We start from the raw sequence: 13069 nt of genomic DNA, 5'->3' as shown, positions 1-13069 counted from the left end.
AGAATTGCAAACCGTACGAGCACAGACACAATGGTTATTGATTCGGGTCGAGAGAATGTGGCATACCATGTCCAGGTCCCTAATCAGGAGGCTGAGAAGTCCAAGGCTCGGCAGCTACCGGTCACCCTGCTCTCTGGATTCTTGGTAAGATTGACTCAAAGGACCGTGTGCATCAGATAAAATACTAACCATCAGACAGGGTAGTGGCAAGACAACTCTCCTGAAGCACATCCTTGGATCCCCAGACCATGGAATGCGAATTGCAGTCATTGTCAATGACATGAGCCAGTGAGTATTGCATATGCCAGACTGATGAATAACGCTGATTGTATTATCCTTAGACTGAACATCGACGCTACCCTTATCAAGAACCACAAGGTCTCCCAAACGACAGAAAAGCTCATCCAGATGCAAAATGGCTGCATCTGTTGCACACTCCGTGGCGATCTGCTGGCCGAGTTAGCCCGCCTCACAAAACAGAACGAGATCGAATATGTGGTGATCGAAAGCACTGGTATTAGTGAGCCGATGCAGGTGGCCGAGACCTTCACAGCAGAGTTCAGCTCTGCCATGTTAGAGGCCGAAGACCAAATCAGCGCCGAGAACGATGAGGAGGCGAAGAAGATCCTGAACGAGATGTAGGTGCTCTAAAATTCCAGCCACTTCTTAGCAGGGATGAAGATGATCTAATATTTCGGTAGCGTGGAATTGGGTGGTTTGCACACCATGGCCCGCCTCGACACCACGGTGACCGTGATCGATGCTTTCAACCTTCTCTCCAGCTTCGATACAACCGAGTTCCTCTCCGACCGATACGGCAAAGACGAGATCGTCCCAGAGGATGAGCGAACAATCTCCGACCTCATGGTGGATCAAATTGAGTTCGCCGACGTGTTGATCATCAACAAGGTTGAAACCATCGACCAAGCCCACCGCGAGAAAATCGTGCAGCTTCTCAAACTGCTCAATCCAGACGCCAAGGTGCTTGAATCAAGTTACTCTAAAATTGACGTCCGTGAAATCATATCGACTGGCAAGTTTGATTTCATCCGGGCCGCCTCGGGGGCTGGCTGGCTGCGCAGTTTGCATGAGATGACGATGCAAAGGACCGGCAACGGGGAGCGATTGGCGCCCAAGCCGGAGACGCTGGAATATGGCATCAACAACTTTGTTTACTCGGCGCGACGACCTTTTCACCCTCGAAAACTCTTCTCATTGCTTCACGACAAGTTCATCTTGCTCCAAAATAATGAATTGGAAGACGAGGAGGAGGATGAAGACGAAGATGAAGAGATGGGGGACGGAGACGAGAGCGAGAGCGACGGCGACAGCGGATCATTAGAAGACTTTGATCAACCAGATCCCAAAGAGATCCTTGAAAACAAGCGTCATCACGCGGCATTTGGGCCAGTGCTTCGATCCAAGGGCTTTTTCTGGTTGGCAACGCGGGCGTTCCAGTTTGGCGAGTGGAGCCAAGCGGGCGGGATGCTAACGGTCGGCTGCGGAGGTCCCTGGTTCGCAGAGATCCCTGATGAGGCGTGGCCTGAGGACCAGGATGTGCGACAATCGATCGAGAATGACTTCCAGGGACCCTGGGGTGACCGACGACAGGAGATAGTGTTTATTGGCGAAGGGGTGGATGAGACTGAGCTGACAGCCATTCTGGACGAGTGCCTGTTGGATGATGCGGAGATGAACCAATGGGAGAAGATCATGAACAATCAAAAGCTCAGCCCTGAGCGCAAAAACAAGAAACTAGCAGGGATCTGGGAAGATGGCTGGGAGGAGTGGCCTGAACTGGAGATTGAAGAGGTTGAGGAGGTTGCCCATAATGGGAGCCATAATGGGAGCCATAGTCACGGGGGAAAACACCGCACCAGCGAGATGGTCCGCTCCGGGGGTCGTGGGCACCTTCACCATTGAATATACCTATACCTAGGTAGATAGGTAGCTATGGGTAAAAGTTATGATTATAGATATACAATGATAAATTCATATTCAATCTTGAGACTCGCTATTAAATTAAGTATCATCGTTAATAGTTAACTCTAGTTAATTAACTACTAGTACTACCATAGCTATAGGTTAGCCTCTACTCCGTACCTTCTCTAAGTCTAATGTAACTCTTATCGATAGCAACTCCGCCTTCGTCCCCTCCTTCACTTCACATCACTTCACTGCACACTTCAACACCAGGGCAATCCCTGCTTCCCGTTCTTTTTTTCTCTTTTACTTTACCTCTTTCAAATAGATGATGCAGGCCTGATAATCCCTACATTATCATTGCCATTGCCATTGCCATTGCCATTACTACATCTCCATCTTGCCCAGCCTGAAGGCGGATGCACTTCTTCGATCTCGACTGGTTCGTTTGATCATCACCTGTCGGCCCCCCGCTCTTGGCTCCCTGCAACTCCTGTACTCTGTAAGTACCTCCCTGTCTGTTGCAGTGGTGCATGCTAACTTGCCTCAGGAACCCTCCCCGCTGTGATCGTCTGCTTCAATGGAGGTAAGAAAGCTCTCCCCGCTCCACTCCACCTCATCTGGGGACCCAAGCCCTATCCTATGTCCTATGTTCGCATCTGCCCAATTCCTTGCTTTTTCTCCTCTGTTTTGTTTTGTTTTGTTTTGTTTTCTTTTTCTTTTACTCTTGCCTTGCCACTGTCACCTCCCCGGCTGCTCGCTGTTGCCCGCTCTGCCCGCTCTGCCCGTGACTATCACTTGCGCACCGCGTTCGCCTGCGTGTTAGGCACATCAATGGTGAGACAAACGCTCAGTGCCGGTCCTCTTTGATTTCTGAATCCATCCAAATCGGTGTATATTGCCTCTTAGTATGCAGGTGCAAAGATCAGAGGAAATCCCAGCCTGAGGCGCCCAGGTGTGTTAAGGCGCGCACGCGCGGTGTCCATATGGCGCCCCGTGAGTTGTGATGGCCCGGAACCCCGTGGACCACATCGGAGGGTATTCCCAGCCCCAATGATTCCGGAATCTTCATGTCTGTATTCACTTCACACGCGATTGCTATATCGAGCATGTGATCGCCCTTTGGCACGCGCACTCTGCTTCCTCCCCTTCTATGCGCGGAACCTTTTGAGCCCAATATGCCCTGGCCAGCTGTCGAGCGAGCCTGGTCGGTCGATCGGGATGTCGAACAGCCCTTTGGCACCCGGCAATCATCTCATCTCAAGTCCGAAGCCCAGCTAAGCCTTGAAAAAAACCTACAGGGAAATCACCAAGTCGGCACCTCGGCACATGCCCGGTCAAGCCTTGTTCCCGATACTCAGCCGCGCGATGCCAAACCTCGTCTCCTTCTGATGGGCCTTCGCCGGTAAGTCGACATTGTACTTCGCCTACCAGAGGCCAGCGTTGCTAACTATGTTTAGGAGCGGCAAGTCATCCATCGCCAGTGTCGTCTTTCACAAGATGCCCCCCCAACGAGACACTCTTCCTTGAATCCACCACTCGGATCCAGAAGGATTCCATCCAGTAAGGGCCAATGCATCTCATTTGAACTCTCGGGCTAATCTTAGCTATAGCTCTTTCATGGACTTCCAAGTCTGGGACTTTCCCGGACAGTTGGAATACCTTGAGCCGTCTTTCGATCTGGAGGATATCTTCGGAAGCTTAGGCGCACTCGTCTGGGTCATCGATGCCCAAGACGACTACCTCGACTCGGTTGCGCGGTTGAACCGCACCATTTTAACTGTACAACAGTACTACCCCGGCATCAACATTGAAGTCTTCATCCACAAAGTGGACGGGCTATCCGATGAATACCGCCAAGATACCTTCCAGGACATTGTCCAGCGAATCTCCGACGAATTGAGCGACGCGGGTTATGAAAACGCGCCTGTTCACTATTATCTCACCTCCATCTACGACTACTCCGTCTTCGAAGCCTTCAGCAAGGTCATCCAAAAGCTCATCCCCAACCTCTCCACCCTCGAAAACCTGATCAACACGCTCTCGAACAACTGCGGGTTCGAGAAAACGTATCTATTCGACGTTCTCAGTAAGATTTACATTGCTTCCGATACCCGACCTGTCGATATGGCCTGCTACGAAATGTGCTCCGATTACATCGATGTGATTGTCGATATCTCCGAACTGTACTCATGGGACCACCCGCTCCGAAAGGCGAAAGGCGAACAGGTGCAGGAGGCAGAGAGTCATGTCGTACTGCACGACGAGACGATGATTCATCTCATGGAAATGAACAAGTACTTGTGCCTTGTCTCGGTGATTAGGAACCCCGAGGCCAAGGAGAAGAAGGGACTTATCGATATGAACTGTCGCACCTTCCAGGACGCGTTGAATGAAGTTTTCTCTCGGTCCTGGGAACAGGAGCAGGAAGAGCAGGCGGCGCGGGATCGCGATGGTCATTAAGCTGGATGTAGGGATACGAAGTCTAGCTGGTTGTGTCAGAGCAGACTCGGCACATCGCATGTTCATGAATACCTTCTAGCTAGAATCATGAATTTGATGACAAAACTTGAATATTCAAGTTTCTAACCAAGGATCAGACGCCCATTGCTTCAAGTTCGGCGTTTTCGTCGAAAGGTCAAGTTTAAGTTGTACTAGTAGACAAGTACTACTAGTGAACTAGTACTAGTAGTAGTAGTTTGTTGTGAGATGTAACTATTAGTATGGTCCTGGTACCTTCCTGTCAGTGATATAAGTCTCGAAGGCAGAGTACCTAGTACCTAGATATTTTAAAAAGGATACTACCTAGTACTAGGTACATGAAAACAAAATATAATTTAGGGATCGATCAGATGTGTGTGCTACATCCATTGCAGCGCACCCAAACTACTAGGCAGTACTAGCATCTTCAGACCAACTTGAACCGAGGCGATCTTCCCCAGATTTCCACCGCACCACAAATTTGAAAGCGGCCACCACCACCTCCTCCAATGACCAATAACAGCAACTTGAACCTTCAAGTTTAAACGCAGACAAAAACTACCCTCCAACGATGTCGGAACTCCGTCAGCGACAAACAGCCGCGTCCTCCGCTTCCAATCGCGAGACAAACACACCAGCACCACAACCATCACGCCACACCCCCAACGAAGACCGCGGCATCAGCGTCCTAGACATTATCCGCGTGCTAGCAACACTCATCATCGCATCATGCAGTCTTTCATACTACATCACAAACTCTGAATCCGTCCTATGGGGATACCGACCGTGGTATACACGGTGGCCGGTACTGAAGTCGTACATGGTGAGAACTTCACTCGACGCTACAAAGTGAGACACTTGAAACTAACAGACTTCTCCCCTAGACCGGACCTATATCACTCACCCCGACCGAACTATCCCTCTACAATGGCAGCGACCCTTCTCTACCAATCTACCTCGCCGTCAACGGGTCCATCTTCGACGTATCCGCGAACCCGGGCATGTACGGACCAGGCGGCGGGTACGGATTCTTCTCCGGCCGCGACGCAACGCGCGCATTTGTCACGGGTTGTTTCCAGGAAGATCTTACGCCTGATCTTGGGGGTGTGGAGTTGATGTTTGTGCCGGTGGAGGATGTGGAGGATGAGGGGATTACGAATGGGGAGAGGAAGATTCGCAAGGAGCGCGAGGTTAGACTTGCTAGGCAGCAGGTTGAGAAGACGGTTGCTAGATGGGAGGGGTTCTTCCGGAATCATGCGAAGTATTTTCAGGTCGGGAGAGTGAGTGGTCAGCCAGGGGAGGGCGATGAGGTGTGGGGGAAGCGGGCTCTTTGTGAGGCGGCGGCGGGTCAGAGGCCGAAGAGGAGTGAGATGGAGGGGAAGTAGAGGGGTGTTATGCCGCTTGGATGAAACGAGGAGGATGTAAGGATGGTGACCTAGGAGGAACGTATTTACAGCATTCGTGGGGCGTATTTTTTGATGGCGTGGACTGTCGGTCCGATATAGTGGACTTGAAATCTACGTATTACGCAGAACATAGCGGGGGGAAAAATTGAAGTTTTGAAACTTTTTTATTCTTCGTTTAACCTGATACTAGGCCAGGGGACGAAGGTCCACAGTGCCGAGAGCCAGGCCACTAAGCATCACACTGAGCTTCCCATGTGAAATGATATCATTCGTAAGAGAAATAGACAACCGCGAGAAATGGAGGAACGGAGCGTTTACTCGGCGGCGACGGCGCGGGCTAAGAGGGGAGATGTTAGTCCTGAGTAAAAAAAAAAGTCGAGATATTGAATTCGGGGAAACGCACTGTAGATGTTCATCTTGGAGTGGCTGGTGACCTTCTTGATCTGGCCTCTCTCCTCGAGGTCGGCAAGAGCACGGCGAGCCAGGCTGCCGTTGATCTTGAGACGGTCGACCAGGGTGGCGACGGTCACGAGGCGGTAGGACTGGACATCCTTGTTGAGCTTCTCAAGGGTGGCCTTCTCGAAGACAACGGCGTGTTGAGCCTTGTCCTTGACTAGAGACAGAAAATCATGTTAGTCGCCGTTTGCTCCAAAGGTATTTCGCATGTCCATGTCCATGCTCGTCCATGTCCTGATCTTGAACCACCATCCATGTCCGATCGCGAAACGACTCAAAATCTCGTCCTCTTCGTGCGTAGTTGGGGCCGGGCGAGAATAAGGGTTTGATGGTCGCTGTCACGGTCGGCTGGATGGATGGATGGATGGATGCTCATGGCGATATTGGTGGTGCTGGTGCTGGTAACGGTGATGATGGTGGTGATAGCGTACCCTTGCCCTTGCTCCACTTCTTCTTTTGCTTTCCTGCGGGTGGCTATAGTTGAATAATGATTAGCTCGTGTCTTTGCGACGATATTGAGGCATTTTGAGATGGTCACTCACCATTTTGTCTGTCGGTTGCGGATAGTCGAAGGAAGGTAGTCTCGAACGGCGGATCGCAGTGCGAAAATGGCCGTGGGGCATGACTAATCTCACCAAGCCCTAAGCCCCAGGTCACGTGTGGTGCAAACTCGGTTAGTCTGGCGCATGTGATTGGCTGACTCACGCAGAGCATACATTGTACCGTATATGTACTCTCCATATGCTTACTGATGCTGGATACTGGGGTTATTACAAGTCCATTCAAATTGTTCGTGGATTTCGTTTACGATTCAGCATAACAAATGTTAAAGTGAAAGGAAGGATAATTGTTGATTGATACTTGATGCTTATTGCACTGTTCAAATTGGTGGTAATGTGGAACGTGGAACACAGCGCTCCTAGGGCATTGTGTATAGAACTACTACACATTACATCAAACTAGTAGCTCTATCTAACGGCTCAAACTCCCCGTATGACTCCCATATCCTCGACTAGTCACAGAATTTAATACTTCAAACCCAGAAATACCATTCTCGTCAGTCAAATACCCAACCACATACTCCTCGGTCGAAGCAAACCAAAATGTCGCATCATTCTCCGACTCAACAAGCCACTTCACCTCATACTTCCCACTCTCGCTCTTTTGAGTAGGAACGCGGGCGATCACCGGCTGATCATTGGGCGACCACCATCGAATCGTAGGTAAATTGTTCGTAATTGCATTAATGAGCAGCTGCGGCGTCGAAGGGTGCCAAGCTAGTTGGCGAACAGGCTGTTCATGCACCAGCGCAGATATCAACCTGGGCGTGTTGTCCAATGCCCATATCCAGACAACATTAGATCGCATAGTATCCACAGTTGCGAGCATCGTTCCGTCGGGGCTGAATGTCATAATTTGTACACCTCGTGGTGGACCCGAACACTCGGGACTCATGTTGAATGCAGAGGAGCATGTCGTCTCGGCATACTCTGCATCTCCGAGGGCGCTGGTGGATCGCTCGCGCCAGATTCTAGGCGAAGACTGATCGAGCGGGAAAACATGCGAAAGTGTAGTGGAACAAGTAAACTGATACAGTCAGAGGTGTCTTGGTCAGTTCTTTGAGGAGGTACATACTGTTCGGGTTCGCAGCAGGTCAACATTGCCATTGACCTTGCCCACAGCGAGAGTATTGGAAGTGCCGCCTTTCCCTACAGGGCCCCATTCAATCTGTTTAACACCTAGATCAAATGAATCATCCATCTCGGATGGGCCACTATAAGTCCGGAAGAGCTGTCCGTCCGCCGTGAAAATGAGCACCTTGGTACCAGAGCTGGCAGCATCCCAAACGGCAATCCACCTCCCATCTGGACTCCATTTTAAGCCCTGGGCATCGTTGGTAGAGAGTACAACTCGGCTGACCAGATTGTAGGATTGGGGGTCATGAATGGTAAGTAGGTCAGATGCATCCGGTTTTAATAGAATCGCGAAGTGCTTGGTTTGCGGGCGATATCCAAATCCAAGTGGGTGGGAAGATTTCGGTGACTTGATCATGGAGCTGCGCCCTGTGTCTAGGGAGTGAATAGTCATTTTCGTATTCCACGCATGGAATACAAGGATTTCGTTCTCATCGGCTCCGAATTCAACATTGAGTGTTCCAGGCTCAAGGTTTTCGATCTCGGCGAACAGCTTCAATTCTTCTAATTGCCAGACGGAGATGCGGGATTCATTGGAGCTGAGAAGACGTCGATCCGTGAACGACCTTATTGAATTTCGTGTAGGAGAAAATTTGAGAGATTTGACACTTGTCTCGAGGACTTTAGCAGTCTGCATTTCCTTGTGCTCGGATGCCAAATTTGAATAGACGGCAAGATCTTTGCCATCGACGTGAGCTGCAAAAAGGCCATCGTTGGATAAGGAGAGGGCAAATGGAGCTGGTTTAGACTTAGCATTTGATTAATGATCTTGAAAGAAAGAATTTACCTCCGGTTCCAGTCGAGGCATCCATTGTTGATGCTCTGTCAACAATGAGTCGCGTATGCGCTCAATGGTATATCAAGAACCCGGGACCGTAGGCAAGTCTATCAGAAGGAGAAGAAAGATAGGACTTGTAAAGTAGAGATTCTGGTGCCAGTGGTTTAAAATCCCATCGACCCAGCCGTAAAATAGTCGCTATTTTGCACGTCTTAGAGAATATATCAAGATGGGTCTCATCCAATCCAATGCGGGTGAGGCATCCACATTTACTGCCTCAGGCATGAGTACTTAGATAAGCTGCCACTCCGATAAGATAACACGGAATATTTTATTCTCCGTTCCGAGATAAGCAGCGCGCCGGCAAAAAGTTGAGATGGTCGTCCTTCTCCGATGAAGTGGAATTCGGCTTCGGCAGTCAAAATAGGCCTCATAACCAGATCATCCCCTTGGTCGGGGCGCTTCGTCTTCAAAAATACCCGACCGCACATTAGAATGGCGTCCGACACCGTGCAGCAGCAGAAGGCGCAAAATGGCACCGAACTGCCGTCCGCCGTGGCACCTCAAAAGAAACTACTAGGAAGACAGTTCTATGAAAGCATTGGAAGCCCTAAGTATATCGTGGCTCCGATGGTTGATCGATCCGAATTCGTGAGTCTAGCATAAGCCACATACGAGAAATTTACACTGACTTTTCTTCTCTTTCTTTCAGGCCTGGCGCATGCTCACAAGATCCTTCATGCCCGAGAACGAGTCGAAGTCCCTCCTCGCATATTCACCTATGTATCACGCACGTCTATTCGGAGAACAGGAACGTGTCCGATCCGGGTGTTTCCAACCCACTCGGGCCGCCATCGGAGATACGAACAAGAAGGACGAGCTTTTCCTGGACGGGAACCCCTCATTCGACCGTCCCCTCTTCGTTCAATTCTGCGCAAACAACCCAAATGAGTTCCTGGAAGCAGCAAAACACGTTGCACCTTTTTGCGACGCCGTCGATTTAAACCTCGGTTGCCCGCAAGGCATTGCCAGGAAGGGACACTACGGTGCCTTTCTCCAGGAGGACTGGGATTTGATCTACAAACTCATCAATAAGCTATCGACTGAACTCTCAGTGCCAATCACTGCAAAGTTCCGCATCCAGGAAACAAAGGAGAAGACTTTGGAATATGCAAAGATGATTCTCTCTGCCGGCGCAAACATTATCACAGTCCATGGACGTCGCCGAGAGCAGAAGGGTCATGAAACAGGCCTGGCAGATTGGAGCTACATCCGCTACCTGCGCGATAATCTACCATCAGAAACTGTCATCTTTGCCAATGGTAACATCTTGAACAATGATGATATCGAGCGTTGTCTCGAGGCAACCGGAGCCGACGGAGTCATGAGCGCCGAGGGAAACCTTTCCGACCCTACTGTCTTCAGCAAGCCACCACCCGTTGGAAGTGAAGGTCGAGAGTACTGGCGGGGCCGAGATGGAAAGGGTGGGTACCGGATTGATGCGATTGTTCGCAAATACTACGACATTATCTACAAATACGTCCTCGAGCAACCTATTCCAGAACGCAAGCCGCTCTTCTTACCATCCGACCCTGTCGATGCAGCGGAAGAATTCAAGGAAGGAGAACAGAACGAGGAGGAAGATGGCCCACCAAAGAAGAAACAGAGACGAGAGAAGGTCAAGAGGACCAACTCCCCCAACCTTGGCTTCATGCAAGGTCACCTTTTTCAAGTTCTCCGGCCCATGGTTGGAACCCATACAAATGTTCGAGACGCGCTTGCTCAATCCCGGCCTGGTGATATGGCCGCGTTTGAGAAAGTTCTCACTCTCATTGAGCGAGCGATCAAGACTGGACTGAAAGAATATGAACAAAACCCCGAGAAGTTTGAGAAGCAACCGGATGAGTCTTTAACAGGCTCTAAGGCTACCATCGCCGAGTATGGTCGTCCTTGGTGGGTGTGTCAGCCCCATGTTCGACCTTTACCCGAGGAAGCTATAAAGAGTGGTGCCCTCACTGCTAAGGGTACGGTGACTACATCTAAAGGGAAGGCCGACAACGAGAAGAAGGAATCCACCGAAACTCAGACATCTACTTCGGAAGGCACTTCCACCCCAGCGAATGGAACTGGAGCCGAAAACCTTACTCCCGATCGTTTGGTCAGCGGTTAAAGCTGAGCACTCAATTCGGCACAGTACAGGATACATATGGAATAGAAATGCCTGAGGCTTCGGGCAGTACATAAGCACTGATAGATATTTGCTTTGCATAGCGGCTCGATACATAATAAAAATTCAAGTCTTCGTCTAAACTAAGGAAGATAGGGCTTTTTTCTCTAGTTCACTTCTTCCCAAACGAACTACACACCAATCTCGGCCGACTGTACATTAACTGGCGTGTCCACAAGTTTGCCTGAATCATCATCTCGCCCATCACGATCGTGGTCATTGACCGGGCTCTCGAACGCAACTCTTCCAATCACACCCCGTGCTCGATCTCTCCTCTCCAGATAGGCAATCAAGCCAATAAATGGGAGGGTCAATGCGCCCGTCACCAAGCTTGCAATATAACCTCTGTGAAAATCAGGGGCATCAGTAGCGGCATAGAATACTAGCGGCCACCAAGTAACGAAGGCGAAGTCAAACGAGTTCATGAAGCCCGTGGTTATAGCACGCAACTGTACATCCGAACTCGTGACATCAGCCATCCAAGAATACCAAACCGCCTGAGGCGCGAAAGTGGTCCCGAGCAGATAAAATGCCACAAAGTATCCAGCATCTGTCGAAGGACTAGATACGAGAATCGCCGACCCGATGATGAAAGTCAACCCAATCGCAATGGAGACCTCCCAGCGAGATTGCAGTTTGTCCGATATTACGGCATAGAAAATTGTACCAATAATGGCAGTTGCATAGATCCCGGTAGGATAGTTGTTCTGCTGGATAGTGGTGTATCCCCGCGAGGCCATCCAGTATGCCATAACGTTGTTCTGCAGCATTTGCACACAAAGAGAGTACACTAACTGATATCAGCACTGGACACTCAATCTCCCAATTTAAATACTTACACATAAAAATAAAGGGCAGTAACCAGAATTGCCAGCTCAAAAGCACTCTCCTGAATACCGTCAAATCCCAAGACTGTTTGCGGGGCGCACCTAGTCGCATGATTGCATGTTCTTTCAGTTCGCTGTTCAAGAACCAGGCTGCGCGATGAGAAGGGAGATCTGGAATGAATATCCAACCTGTAGTATTGCTGAGTACTTCCATCTCTGAATGATCGGGTTGGAGACGTACCGAATAATGCAACGGGGATAGTCATCACAGAAACAATAATGAATATCCATTTCCAGGCAGGAAGACCACCCTTGTCCGCCAATGATGCTAGCAATCCGGCTTGGATCCAGCCACCAGCCATAGTTCCTATATGCCCAAAGACGCAGAATACTGCAGCCCTTATACCGAGCTCGGATCTTTTATACCAGGAGCCGAGAATGAAATGCGCACCCACACTGTCAAAATATCAGCACTTGCCATCCCCATACACTTCAAACATGCATTCTCAGGGTTCTTACTATGCGATTGCAGAGAACCCTCCTTCAATCGCGTTTAACAGGATCACTTGCCAGGCTTTGGTCATCTTATAGGTGATCAATGTTAAGACCGCCCAGGTCAAGTTAGCTGTTACAAAAACGTATTTCGGCCGCACGATAGTCAAGAGACTTGTCCCTGGCATCTGGCAAACAGCATAGACCACCAGATATGCGGTGCTCATGTAATTGTATTCCTTTCCCTGGAAACCGAGTGCCTCTTTCATACCGCTAATATAGGCTGAGGAGTAACTTGACCTTGTGACACCGAATAAAAACCATATCAAAGAAAAGTAGGGAAGTAGGGTGACATCGAGTTTTGCTAGCAGGGCTCGGTCCTTACTATCTGGTCCCCAGATCCAGATCGCGAGCTTTGTTAATACTGAGCTCATTTTGCAGACTCTCTTGGAAGAGATCTTCGGAAGCAAAAATTACTGCGGATGTTAAATTTGTTGAGTTGAGAACTGATGTGAAACGAGAAAGTTGTCGCGATATGCCGTACCCCGCCGGTCGGTCAGGCGTACCAATTCAGCGGCGAAGAAGCAAGAGTAGAGGTCAAATGCATGCGACCGAGAAGAAAAGGATAAATGTGCACTCGGTTGCGAGATCTATCAGTAAGGTGGTGAATCAAATGGCAAGCTGACATTCACATGATGGTGTGATAGGAGGAGAAAATTACCACGAGCGGGGTTGGGATAGAAGGGAGGAGATCCCTTCAACATGTCCATGCGAGGAGGAGTTTG

The 13069-nt window shown here is 49.8% G+C and overlaps 7 protein-coding genes across 7 annotated transcripts; 4 read left to right on the top strand and 3 right to left on the bottom strand.

Moving 5' to 3' along the window:
- Positions 1 to 30: 30 nt before the first annotated feature.
- On the top strand, positions 31 to 1923 carry N7533_010274 (uncharacterized protein; the record flags this gene model as incomplete). The annotated part of the gene is made up of 4 exons (XM_057106924.1): positions 31 to 144; positions 200 to 288; positions 342 to 638; positions 702 to 1923. The coding sequence occupies 4 exons, from the start codon at positions 31 to 33 to the stop codon at positions 1921 to 1923; spliced, it is 1722 nt and encodes a 573-aa protein (XP_056956141.1).
- Positions 1924 to 3101: 1178 nt separating this feature from the next.
- N7533_010273 (GTR/RAG family Ras-related GTP-binding protein) lies at positions 3102 to 4386 on the top strand (the record flags this gene model as incomplete). The annotated part of the gene is made up of 3 exons (XM_057106923.1): positions 3102 to 3328; positions 3394 to 3486; positions 3537 to 4386. The coding sequence occupies 3 exons, from the start codon at positions 3102 to 3104 to the stop codon at positions 4384 to 4386; spliced, it is 1170 nt and encodes a 389-aa protein (XP_056956140.1).
- Positions 4387 to 4975: 589 nt separating this feature from the next.
- On the top strand, positions 4976 to 5789 carry N7533_010272 (putative heme/steroid binding domain protein; the record flags this gene model as incomplete). Its single annotated transcript, XM_057106922.1, has 2 exons — positions 4976 to 5227; positions 5289 to 5789. 2 exons carry the CDS (start codon positions 4976 to 4978, stop codon positions 5787 to 5789), a joined length of 753 nt encoding a protein of 250 aa, XP_056956139.1.
- Positions 5790 to 6124: 335 nt separating this feature from the next.
- Positions 6125 to 6811, bottom strand: N7533_010271 (40S ribosomal protein eS25; the record flags this gene model as incomplete). The annotated part of the gene is made up of 4 exons (XM_057106921.1): positions 6125 to 6147; positions 6214 to 6423; positions 6698 to 6740; positions 6809 to 6811. 4 exons carry the CDS (start codon positions 6809 to 6811, stop codon positions 6125 to 6127), a joined length of 279 nt encoding a protein of 92 aa, XP_056956138.1.
- A 427-nt stretch (positions 6812 to 7238) lies between these two features.
- On the bottom strand, positions 7239 to 8772 carry N7533_010270 (WD40 repeat domain-containing protein; the record flags this gene model as incomplete). The annotated part of the gene is made up of 3 exons (XM_057106920.1): positions 7239 to 7853; positions 7902 to 8698; positions 8748 to 8772. 3 exons carry the CDS (start codon positions 8770 to 8772, stop codon positions 7239 to 7241), a joined length of 1437 nt encoding a protein of 478 aa, XP_056956137.1.
- A 359-nt stretch (positions 8773 to 9131) lies between these two features.
- N7533_010269 (tRNA-dihydrouridine synthase family protein) lies at positions 9132 to 10908 on the top strand (the record flags this gene model as incomplete). The annotated part of the gene is made up of 2 exons (XM_057106919.1): positions 9132 to 9389; positions 9451 to 10908. 2 exons carry the CDS (start codon positions 9132 to 9134, stop codon positions 10906 to 10908), a joined length of 1716 nt encoding a protein of 571 aa, XP_056956136.1.
- A 188-nt stretch (positions 10909 to 11096) lies between these two features.
- N7533_010268 (pantothenate transporter) lies at positions 11097 to 12718 on the bottom strand (the record flags this gene model as incomplete). Its single annotated transcript, XM_057106918.1, has 4 exons — positions 11097 to 11755; positions 11805 to 11981; positions 12034 to 12248; positions 12312 to 12718. The coding sequence occupies 4 exons, from the start codon at positions 12716 to 12718 to the stop codon at positions 11097 to 11099; spliced, it is 1458 nt and encodes a 485-aa protein (XP_056956135.1).
- Between the last annotated feature and the right edge of the window lie 351 nt (positions 12719 to 13069).

The sequence above is a fragment of the Penicillium manginii genome, assembly GCF_028828005.1.
Source record: "Penicillium manginii strain IBT 31320 chromosome Unknown utg000007l:1.0-2284322.0:1.0-2285126.0, whole genome shotgun sequence".
Lineage (NCBI taxonomy): Eukaryota > Fungi > Ascomycota > Eurotiomycetes > Eurotiales > Aspergillaceae > Penicillium > Penicillium manginii.
This window is presented reverse-complemented; position numbering and strand designations above follow the sequence as displayed.